The sequence below is a fragment of the Entamoeba invadens genome (genome assembly GCF_000330505.1).
Source record: "Entamoeba invadens IP1 unplaced genomic scaffold scaff_1105074725183, whole genome shotgun sequence".
Lineage (NCBI taxonomy): Eukaryota > Evosea > Mastigamoebida > Endamoebidae > Entamoeba > Entamoeba invadens.
Window position 1 is genome coordinate 386,863 of NW_004443692.1, and position 12,229 is coordinate 399,091.

The 12,229-nt window shown below is 30.3% G+C and overlaps 5 protein-coding genes across 5 annotated transcripts; 2 read left to right on the forward strand and 3 right to left on the reverse strand.

Annotated features, from left to right (window-relative positions):
- Positions 1-1,818: 1,818 nt before the first annotated feature.
- Positions 1,819-2,649, forward strand: EIN_178210 (hypothetical protein; the record flags this gene model as incomplete). The annotated part of the gene is made up of 1 exon (XM_004260617.1): positions 1,819-2,649. One exon carries the CDS (start codon positions 1,819-1,821, stop codon positions 2,647-2,649), a length of 831 nt encoding a protein of 276 aa, XP_004260665.1.
- Positions 2,650-2,910: 261 nt separating this feature from the next.
- EIN_178220 (hypothetical protein) lies at positions 2,911-4,644 on the reverse strand (the record flags this gene model as incomplete). The annotated part of the gene is made up of 1 exon (XM_004260618.1): positions 2,911-4,644. The coding sequence occupies one exon, from the start codon at positions 4,642-4,644 to the stop codon at positions 2,911-2,913; it is 1,734 nt and encodes a 577-aa protein (XP_004260666.1).
- A 346-nt stretch (positions 4,645-4,990) lies between these two features.
- EIN_178230 (hypothetical protein) lies at positions 4,991-5,935 on the reverse strand (the record flags this gene model as incomplete). Its single annotated transcript, XM_004260619.1, has 1 exon — positions 4,991-5,935. One exon carries the CDS (start codon positions 5,933-5,935, stop codon positions 4,991-4,993), a length of 945 nt encoding a protein of 314 aa, XP_004260667.1.
- Positions 5,936-8,688: 2,753 nt separating this feature from the next.
- EIN_178240 (hypothetical protein) lies at positions 8,689-9,819 on the forward strand (the record flags this gene model as incomplete). The annotated part of the gene is made up of 1 exon (XM_004260620.1): positions 8,689-9,819. The coding sequence occupies one exon, from the start codon at positions 8,689-8,691 to the stop codon at positions 9,817-9,819; it is 1,131 nt and encodes a 376-aa protein (XP_004260668.1).
- Positions 9,820-10,328: 509 nt separating this feature from the next.
- On the reverse strand, positions 10,329-10,997 carry EIN_178250 (hypothetical protein; the record flags this gene model as incomplete). The annotated part of the gene is made up of 1 exon (XM_004260621.1): positions 10,329-10,997. The coding sequence occupies one exon, from the start codon at positions 10,995-10,997 to the stop codon at positions 10,329-10,331; it is 669 nt and encodes a 222-aa protein (XP_004260669.1).
- Positions 10,998-12,229: the final 1,232 nt, after the last annotated feature.

Sequence of the window (12,229 nt, forward strand, 5' to 3'; positions counted from 1 at the left end):
ACAAAAGACGACCATCGAAGGCGGTGTTGTCAAGATCAGAAAAGACACATTCAACTGTGACACACTTATATTTGAAGACTCACAAATCAAAACAGTTGCACTGGTGGACAAAGAGCAAAAACCATATGTGAAAGTAACATCTGAAGCCCCAGTGTTTGGGTTTTGGTCACCCGCCGTGGGGAAGTATGCGCCGTTTGTTTGTTTAGAGCCTTGGTTTGGAAGATGTGACACTGAATATTTCGATAAAAATTTCGACCAAAAGCCTTGGATGCAGTGCTTAGAGCCAAACAAGAAGTTTGAAGGAGGTTATTGTATTGAGATACTTTAAATGACTTTTGTTGTGATTGTTTTGGTAAATACAACGTTTACTGTATTTTCATTGTGTGTTAGATGACTTTGGTATTGATGCGAAGTTATTATACCTTTACATACTATATTGAGTTCGTTGACCAATAAAAAGTTAGACACTTATTGGTATTCTTGTTTTACTTTGTTTAATAATGGTCTATTATTGTAAAAACAAGCCTAATGTTTGTTATACACTTATTTGAATAAGGACAATTGGTAGTGTTGCTGGATCATAGTGGAATTGAAAAGGATAAATATATAAAAACTCACTCGAACAGAATCCATTTTACTTGGTTGTTGAATAACTTGGTGGCGAATTTTGCCTCCATTTGAATTCACTTTATATTAAATTGGTTAAATAAACCAATTCGATTGGTTTGGAATTTTTTCAAACTGCAATTATCTACTAACCTTTCCTCTTTAAAACAACTTTTTAAAATAAGGTGGTGGTTTTCTAAAAAAAATTGATTTTGAATTGGGTTGAGAATAAGCTGTGTACGCCCGTTTTTACTGATCAATAATGAACAATACTTAATAATTTGGGTAGTCTTTTTTTATCTTTTTAAATATAACACATATCTATTTATACACAGATTTGATATATATATAGTATTTATAATTGTATTTTTACTATAAATTTACTATCAAAAATGCATTGATCTTTTCTTGTGTTTTTTGAATCAAGAAAATGGAGAGTGTTCTATATATAAGTGATATCGATTTTTTTTAACGTCATGCGCTACATATGAAAAATAAGCAGTTTTGTCGAAAAGCAGAGGAGAAATTGGACAAAGTCCCACATAAAAGCAAATTTGACACCAATGATTCTATTAAAAGCCAATTTATTGCAAAAGAAAAGCAATTATTAAAAACTTGATTGATATAATGTGTGCCTCAAATTCAATCAAATAAAAAGGACAATTCTCTTATGAATAGTTGATCCCGAGACAAAGGCAAACTCTTCTTTTTCTTACCAAATAATTAATATTTTGTGTATTAAAAGCCTAGTATCCCAAGAATTCCAGCTGAAAACAAGCTTTATTTATACAGTTGTGAGCACTTTTATTGTTAAATATCAAAGCTTAAAATTTACCCAAACATCGTCCATTTTTACCCGCCCGATTTCATGAAAAGATGACCCCCTTATTTTTACGATTAGTTGATTTATTTTTACATATCAATTTGTTAATTTATGCTCAATTGTAGTGTTTTTTGTTCATGTTCCCAATTATTAGCACAAATTTTATATATTAAATACCTGATCAATATTAACCGAGGCAAAAACCAGTCGAATAATTCAACAATATTGTTACTTAAGAAATGGAGGTATTCAATTAAAAACACCTAAATATATCCGCTTTTTGAATAAGTAATTGACAGGTCTTACCAACGCTTTAAAGAGACAATTAAAAATATGACAACCCACTATATAAACGTGGTTTATCACACTTTTGCATATCACAAAAACAAATGGGAAACACATCTACAACACCAAGATCTTCAAGAAGCGGTTCTTTGACACACCCCGAGAAATTATCAGTCACCTTTGATACTTCAGACATCTCAATCTCAACCAAAAAGCACAAGACGATGAAACTCTCAAACCCACCCCGATTCTCCAACGAAGGAAATTCTATGACAACGTTGGCCAAATCAAAGTCGGACACCTCACTTTTCTCAAAGACAAAGCTATCTCTAAGACGAAGACATTTCACAAAACCACAACTCGAAGCAGTACAAACAGATAATGACACACAAGTCTCTTTTACCGAAAAAGATGAAAATAATTTGTATAACAATGTTTTATACAATTTCTTTGTATCTAGGACAATGGCTGATGATCTTAAAGTAGTATTTGACTCAGAAGTTTCGGGATTTGATCCAAGAGAACTCAGATCCAATATCAGCTGTAAAGACAGGCTCATTTTCATATTCAGAGTCAATGGGGATATCTTTGGATTTTATCAAGATGGATTTGTTCAACCATCCAAATCAAATTCAATGAATGTTGAAACAGACAACTTCTTTTTGTTCTCTTTCAAATTAACTGACTCTACTCCCTCTGTATATTCGAGAAAAACACAAAAGAAAAGTTCATTTATTCTGTATCCAGACTCCAATAGAATGGTCATTTCTGTATTTTCTGCGTTTTGGATGGACAAAGAGGGGATGATTTCTTTCAACCCCTGTGTCAAAGACTTCTACGATATCAAGAGTCCGTCTTTCAATCCTTTTGTGGACTCCAACCCAAGAGACAGACAGCCTTTTGTTTGTTCGAGGTTTCTAGTTTTGAGAGCCTAAATGTTATATTTTTATATAATAAATTATTGTTTTGTTGTTTATTTGTTTATTAATAATAAACTATTTTAAATTCTAATAATGAACAATTTCACTTCTATTTTTGATTTGTTTTAATTCAATTAACAAAACTTATTAATTAAATTAAAAGTATTTAATTTTATAGTTAAAAAAACATAGAATTTATTAGAATAAAATATATTAGAATATATATATTGTATCATATAGAATAAAAATAGAACAAATGAAACATAAATAAAAGACCTATCCTGCAATGACATTGAAAACAATGTACTTTTCCTTTCCTTTAACATCTCCAACTTGGTACGCCACAAAATAGTGCAAATCTCTTCGAACGGGAATTGGAAAAACAAGTGGGAGACTCCCCACCTCTCCGCCCGAGCCAAACATCTCCTTTCGACTCTTGACTTGATGATAGAAGACTCCAAAGTCTAGATACTCGTTTGGTATTTTCAAGTCAATAACATTAGCATTTTCAGGTTCGATATATTTTTGCATTTTTTGCTGATTGAAGTTCTCTGGGGTTCTTCCAGTCACACTTTTCATTAATGTGACGTACACGGTCTTATCTCCAATCGTGCACTTCCCAACAAATTTGTATCCTTCTTTGATTTGAGGGTCAATCAATAAATTCACTCCAAACGCAGGAAACTCAAATTTGTCGTCAAATATTTCGCTATCAAAAACACACAAATAGCAGTTCTCTCGAACAAGTAACAAATCCCTTTTGTGGTCAAATTGCACTATCAAGTTCTCGCATTTGACAACACTGTTGTACGTCTCAGGCAATTTGATGTAATTCTCCAACTCGGGCACATACACCAAAAAATCTGAATAGAAATATGCTGCAAATGACAGTTCAACAGACGTCGATACCGTTTCCTGTGTTCGTGGCGTTTTATTATGTAAACATGTCGTCGACCGACTCATCAATTTGAGTCGCTTCATTTGTTCCCCCTTTTCCATTTTTCGTATTTTCTCAAACAATTTGAGTTTCTGTATTTCAAACCCCGAGTCCATCGCACGCAGTTTTTCGTCTTTTTCAATCAGTAAAACATAACACGCCATTCTCCAGACGTTGCGCACTTTCAAGTAATTCTCTCGAAGAAGCTCTGCTTTTGCTATTTGCAGTACCGTGGCGTCCGGTAAAATGATTTCTATTTTTGGTTTATCAGCAAGTTCTTCCTTTGCAAAGATGACATACAAAATAGTCTTTGCCTTATTCATCCTAAAATAGTGATGCGGTACTACAACCAATTGTTCTATATTCTTTTCTGATTCTTGTTTATCGCGCTGTGAAGCGTCCAAGTCGGTTATGTCAACAACATGCCCCTCAAGACTTGTCGACATGATTTCGAGAACTTTTCGTTTGTATATGTTTGGGGTCGAACTTTCCACTAAACAGAGCCGTTCACTCTTCCATAGAGTCTCCTCAAATAACACACTTTTATTTGGATGAATTGTCGCAATGTTCTTTGCGCTAAAAAGTTGCTCTTTTTCTCTCAAAGTTCTATCGCAAAGTGCCTTTCGTCGATTTCTTAAAAAGTCGTCAGTCTTTGCCTTTGAGTCACTTGAAATTGTTTTTTGTTTTGTAGTAAAGTACTCAACATACTTTGGTGGTTCGCTTTGTTTTGTATCTTTTAATTTAAGTTGTTCTTTCAGTCTTCTCAGTTCGGTGTCTTTTTGTGTTACAAGATTTTCAAATCCCAATATTCTGTCATCTTTCTTTCGCAACTCAGAAACCAAATTGAACTTCTCCACTGCTTGTTTTTTGAGCTCTTCTCTCAGTGCTAAAATTGTTTTTTTGTCTTCAGTTTCATTTGATGTTTGTGAACCAACTGGAGGGAATGTTTCTGTTTGTTCAATGGCTGACAGACACATGTTTACCCACACCTCCAAATCCGTTTGGTATTTCTTTTGGATTTCCACAAACTGGTGTTGGAGTTTTTCGTGTGTGGGGCTTTGCTTCTGTTGCATCGTTTTTTTTCTTTTACAGTTCGTACCAAACTCCAAAAAACAGTTTGGATATAAAAATGGTGTTCTTATATGGTTTTATAATTATTAAAGATAATTAATTTTTATCCAATTTTTGCTTCGTTCAATACTTTGAAAAACGCAAATCAAATTTGGTTTAAATCCGTTAATAAACTTTAATTCCATTTCTCTATTTATTGATATAAACTAGTTCAATTTTTTTGCTTTTAATTTAAGTGGCATTACTTTTAATTTATATCGTTATAGTAATCTATTTTGTTATAGTAAAATGTTATAATACAATAGAATAAACATAAGTAAGTTAAATTGATGATAATTACAAACAAGACTAATCAACAATGATAATTGTGGCGTTCTCTAATTGACACTCGTCGTTTGAACACTTCCTTTCTTTATAAAAAGTGTCACGAACGATATTTTGCAGTATTTTACTCTCTTTTCGTAAATCTTCAGTTATTCCATTTTTCACGTCGATAATTGTGTTGTCAAGTTCGAGAGGACAAATTGCTGAACGAGTCATTTTATAAGCTCTCTGCCTAATTAAAGACTTTAGTCGACCCAAATACACAGAACTTTGAATTTCAAAATGTCCAAATTTTTGAATCAAAATTTTAGTTTTCAAACTGTCGAAAAAAATGTTTCGACACTCGTCAACTGCATTGACTAAATGCCACAATTTTTGCGTTTCTTGTGCGTTGAGTGTGTGAACACTTGCAGCCAATTTGATGATACATTCATTGGTTTTTATAATCAAATTCATTTGCTCGAAAAACATAATCCGCATAAGGTTCTCACTCTGGCGACTCTCTTTTGAGACGTCCTGAGAGAAGTCTATTAAGTAAATGAGTTCCCAACACTTAAATAGAAGGCCAAAGTAATTCAACAATTTTGGGTGATTTGCTTGAACGTTTTCGATATGAGAGTCGAGTAAAAAGTGGTTGTATCGAATTTGAAAATACACATCAAAGAATTCACAATAGAGAAATGAAACGTCTGCTGAATTGAAATGGGCCTTGAACGTGCCAATGGTAAATTCCCGTTTTTGTAACGCCTCTGCAAACTCTTCACCTTTTTCGCTTTGCAATACCCAAAACATTATCTCAAGTATTTTAACTTTCTTATTTAACTCTTTTGAACGTTTTTCGTGCTTTACAACGTATTTGGAAAATGAATCACTTTTATTGAGAAGCTTGTCTATAGATCGAGACGAGAGCGTCTCGGACTTTGACGCCCTAACAAACTTGCCCACAAGTGTTTTGTTGAACAGAGGCATAATATGAAGTAAGTTTCCTTTAAGACAACAGAAGTATTTTTGGGTGTGAGTCTTTGTTTATAGAATTTTTTAATTTTTTTTTTAGTTATTTTAGAGGTAACAGGCATTAATGCCTTTTTGGTAAAATTACTTTGAAAGGTTTTTTTTTGTATTTTATATTTTAACTGGTAAAAAAGAAGAGATCTTGTTTCGGGTTTTATACAAATAATTCATTAATATGGTTATGCTATAACGATATTGTCGTTGTTGAGAGTTCAACAATAAATATATTATTATAATAGTAATTATTGTTTAATAATGTGTAAAATGTCTTATCTATTAACAATGGTTATGGGTGTCATAATAAAACAATAAAAACAAAAACCCCGTTGTATTTTTGTTAAACAACATTTCCAAAAACAACTTGAAGATAACGAAAATAAAATCTATTTTTAATGTTAATTGAAAAATTCTAGATTTTGAGTGTTTAAGTAAATTATAAATCAAATTAATAACTAATTTATATTTTAATTGAACATTGGAATAATTATAAATTATAATATGTTATAATTAATTTTTTAGAGTTTTTAGTAATAATTGTAATTTACCATTTAATAGTATTATATTAATACAATTATTTATTTAATTATTAAGTAATAATAGATAAAAATTAATTTTTTTTAGTTTAGTTTGTATTCTATGATATTCTATATAATGGGGTACTTATTATTCAAATAAGAAACAATAGCAACCAAATATCTAATTTGATTCCAACTAAAATGGGTTATTATTTTAAGTTTTACACAATTAAAAAAAAAAATTTCATTAATTTACATTTTGTTTTAATTATAAACAAATTATTATAAATAGTTAATAATAATAAAATGTATTAAAATTTCAATGAAAGTTCTGGTTTAACTAATAGTTTGAATTAATTAAATGTGTTTTTTAATAAAAAGTAAAAAAATTATGAACAATTGTTAAAAAAAACAAAAAAACAAATGTAGTTAAGTTAGTTAATCTGGACATTTAATCTTCTTATATTATATTATGGTTTAATTATAATTTAATTATCATATTTTTATTCTGATTATATTTTTTGACCAAAAAAAAAACCAATCATTCTTATCCGGTTAATATGGTTTATTGATTAGTTTACATTTTTAAAAATAAAAATCATTGAATAAATTAAATTAAAAAGATAATTAATAGATAATGATTAATTGTATTTCATGTGTTTTACTGAAAATAATAATCAAATTATTTTATTATTATTAGCAAATTAAATATATTATAAATAATAATATTAAAGTCAGTCTGAAAACTTTGTCCGCTCTCCAACGTTGTCCAGGCATTTTTGGACCATCAAAACCGGAATATTTCGGGAAACAATTCGAAACACTCCCAAAACATCGTTTCATAATTTTTACCGGGATTTTTCTCGTTTTTTCCTAATTCCCATATTTTTCAACTTATTTTGTGTAAAATTTTGTCAAATGGACAACGTTTTTAGACAGACTTTATTAAAAAAATTGTTAGACGAAAACAAAAAAGTGGACAAAACAAAAAACTTTTATTTTGTTGGTATAAAACATCCTCAAACTAAAAATGGAGTTTTTTATACATTCAACAATGGAACGCAAATACTAATTTAATAAGTAATAATTCCATAGATTATTAAATAGAGGATAAAACGTCCGTTATACAAAAGTTAGCTAAAAAATAATTATACGGTATTATGAAGTAAAAATATATATAATAATTTTTATAATAATACAATAGTAAATTATTGTTAATATTAAAATTAAATTAGAGACATAAATGGTAGTTCAGATACATTTTATTTAAAGAAAAACGGGTACTTATTAGGTACAAACGCCCATATACAGTTGTCATAAATCTTAGTCTCCTTTGAGGGTCTGCGACTATGCAGTTAAATAATTTGTGGAGACTGTTTTCGGCATTATATAAAAAACTGGCAACAAAGATAATTTTTAGAAACAATGAATAAGAAAGTAATTATAATTTAATATTTATATTAAAACAGTGGTGAATACAAAATGTAAGTATAACAATGCACTTTTATACCTGGGTCTGAAATATTAGAAGTTATTCTCGACTGTTTTCTTCATTTTTTACACTAGTCAAGTTAAGTAAAATGATGTTAAGTGAACATAATAAGAAGCACTATTAAATTCAAGGTTTTAACTGCTTATTTCAAATGTCTACATCTAAGGTACTCAAACCAATATTTCAACCAAAAAGAAATCCATCCAAAAAGCTTCATGGAGACAATTATATACACAACTTTGGCACATGCCAACTCTTTCCAACAACTCATATTTTGTTTGACGATGAAGAGGCAGATGATGAAATTGCAAGTATCTTGAAGAAGACTTTGCCAAAGAACAATTTTGTATTTGTTGGGGATTCACTCACAGTTTTGCCTTTGGACGACCTTGCTGACTCTCCCAGATTTCCTTGAATGTAAAAAGGAGTAACAGAAGAACACAACGATATTTAATATGCTATTTAAACACTATTTATTACTTAAAGTTTTGTGTTTATCTTTTTTTAAGTTGTTGTGTATAAAAAAATATCAAGAGAGTAAATTACCTACACCCAAATTACAATTTAATAATAATTCGAGTCAAATGGAGTCATTGAATTGACTTCAAGAACAAAGAAAATAAAAACCACCTCATTCTTGGGGAGTTAATAACTGATGAAAAAAAAATCAATAAAAAGGAACATCGAAATAATATTATAAGGTAATGGACGGGTTTAATATGATGACGGTTGCTAAGTACTTTGTTTCGTTTGAAGACTTTTTAAATTTGGAGATGGTATGCAAAAAGTTCAGATACACAACAGCCAGATTTCATTTTAATCCAATACGACTGAATTCCAAAACAAGAAAATGGTTTTCTCGTCTTGAAACTTTACATATTTGGGTTAGAGAAGATGAACATTTTACAAACGAAAAATTCTATAAACAAGTTGTTTGGTATCCAGTCGAATACAGTGAAATTAAAAATGCAACAACTGAAACTGTTGAGTACAAAAACGTTGTGTACACAAAAAACGATTCGGCCAATTATGGGTGTTGCATACCCACAAGCGTCAAAGTTATTGGCGCAAATTGTATGGAAAAAATGATCAATTTGATTTGCACGCACATTCCAAACGGTGTCGAGTCTATCAAGAGAGAGGCATTTTTGCATTGCACATCACTTGTCAAAATTGGATTACCAAACAACTTAACAACTTTGGGTTCGTTCTGTTTTTCTTATTGCAAATCATTGACTTCAATAAGTCTTCCTGATAATTTGACCCGCCTCAAAGAACACACTTTTAACCAGTGTTATTCTCTTAAATCTATTCAATTCCCATCCAATTTGGTTCAAATAGATACCAGATGTTTCCGCTTTTGTCTATCTTTGGATAACATAACAATACCAAAAACAGTTACTTCATTGGGAGAAGGTTGTTTTGCAAATTGTACTATTTTAAAGAATGTTCAGCTCGATTGTGATATTCAAGAACTAACAGACACGTGTTTTTACAATTGTTACTCACTAAAAGAAATTGCAATTCCTCAAAAAGTCACACGTCTTGGGAGGTGGTGCTTCATCAACTGTTCTTCATTAGAAAAAATTAACACCCTATCAAACATCCAAACTGTCGACGACTTTTGTTTTTGTGGTTGTTATGCACTCACTTCCATTCATCTTTCTGCGTGTCTCAAAAGTGTTGGTGACTATTGTTTTAGAAAATGTATTTCACTCAAATCAATAACATTCAATTCAAGTGACATTTCGTTTGGGCAAGACTGCTTCCTGGAGTGCGCTTCATGTTTTCCAGTAATCGTGAACCATGATCACAAGAATTTGATCATCAAGTGATATTTAAAAATACTGTAACACTTCTTACATTTAACTGACTTGTTTTTTTAACACTTCATGAGCCTTTTCAATAAGATCAATTGTTGAAAAATAAACTGTAACGAAAATTAATTATATTTATACATTGTATAAACAAATAATGTTGTTGTAGAGTCAGTCTTATAAAGTTATCTAGTGGACAAAAAATACCTTCATTTTTGTCTAAACATCGGGCATTAGGTAAAACGTGAAAAAACCCGAAACAATTGGGATGGATTTGTGGGACTGCTCCCCAAATTATTCCATTTTTTATGGTCCAAAAGGCACCAGATAACGTTAAAAGACAGACTGTATTCGATATTTTAATATTATTATTTTTGGTAGATTTAATTGCAAAAATATAACATGTTATTATTGTCCAATCCTTCTAGAAAACTCAGTTCATTCATTTTTAGCATCAATATCATAAAACAACAACAAAAAAGTTAAATAATAACATATTCTTTACAAAACACATTTATACACTCCATCTACACAACTGTGTACAGATTCCTGTCTGTTGGGATAAACGCGCTTGGTGTTTCTTTCCGATGGAGTAAGTCTTCCAACGTGACTGATCCTTTAATTTTACAGTTTTGGATGTCGTCGATGAGTCTCCCCAACATATCTCCATGTGTTTTTGGAGAGAACACATTTCCGAGTGGATCGATGATTGAATCCCACACATACAAATGCATTGAGCTTATAGATGCCTTCATTGTAGTCATAGCCATGTTCAGAACAAATCCCCTTTCAATCAGTATGAATGCCAAAAAATTGGAGAACGCGGCTTCTCTATTACGACAAATTGTGATGAGTGTTTGTGGGGCGTCTTCCTTCATCTGTGTGTCTTGATTTGCTCTATTGAGTTTCGTGAGGTTAATTGCGATCGTATTAAATTTGAGGTTGCGCGCCTCGAAGATGATGGAGTCCATCTTCCGACAGAAAACAGTGGAAATTTCGTCGATCATTTGTTGAGAATACACCTTCCGTTGGAAGACCGCTTCCTTCCCAATCAACACTTTAAGCGCATAATTTGACTGTTTTGCGCCTTTGAATGTGATTGCCCCACCCGCGAATAAAAAGTGGTAGACGAGCATTGCTGTCGACCTTGCTTTCTTGCACCTTGAGCGGAAGTTGTTCAGTTTCTTGCGGTCCATCGAAGAGTGGACCTTTTAAGTTATTAGGTATTTTTTCAGAAGCTATATTTACTGTCTTGAATGAATTCCCATACAGTTCGTGGTGCCAATCAAAGCCTTTTTTAATCATAATTCCACTTTTCTTTCTCATAACTGTCTCTAAAATATGAAATATGTCGGGTATGTGTTCCGTTTGACAAATCCGGTTAACTGGTAGATTACAAGTCAAACATAAATAATAAGAAATCCTTTTATACTATTACGAAACTATATTTTTACTTTTGATGACATTTTTGTAAAGTTGTTTAAAAAGCAATTCTATTAATACGGTACTTTTAGAGGTTTTTAAATCATGGCATTTCTCACTCTTTATTACAATTTTGTTATTTTAACTTCATTTCCCGTATTTTGCGACTTATTGGTACTATTATAAGTAAAAGGTAATGATATAAATTAAAACATAAAATTGCCGCAAAAATTGTAAGAAGTTGCTTTAATCATAATTTTGGGAATCGCAAATGCCATAAAAAAAATAGTGATTGGTATAAAAAACTAATGTTAAAAATTTTATAATAAAAATAAAGTTAAAATTATTAAGTTGTTTATAATAGTTATATGGTTGATTGTAATACTTTTAAAAAGAAAAAAAAATATTTGTTTAAAAACAATTTTTTAATTAAAAATAAATAAAACAAAATAATATTATTTTAGAAAAATTAATTTAATTAAATATTGTAATTTTACTATAATAATATAGTAAAATAATAGTAATTTTCTTAAAATTTTTTATTAATAGAGTTTGTTTGATTTAACCAAAAACACAACAATTTTAGATTTTTTTTTCAATGAATTCATTCATTTATGAAAGTTCAAACACATTTTTAAAACAACACCCATAAGCTCTTAAATACAGAACGCGATCAAATAAACAACTTTTACTCATGTATTTATGTTGTTCTAATTCTTATGCAAGGTTAATGAAAAGGTGTCTATGCTTATTTATTGTAATTTTTCTTCTTTAGAGTTTTAACATGTTTAGAATTGCAACTCTAAACTGTGTTCATGTGTAGTAATTTAAAATTTATCAACAATAAATACATAAAAACGATTGTTTAACAATTAAATAATAATAATTATATTTTTTTTATATTTTTTATTATTGTTATTATTATAAAAATATTATTAAATACTATAGTATTTTTCTGATAATTAAATAAAAAAATAAATAGAGTTGGTGGAAAAAAGTCCAGCTC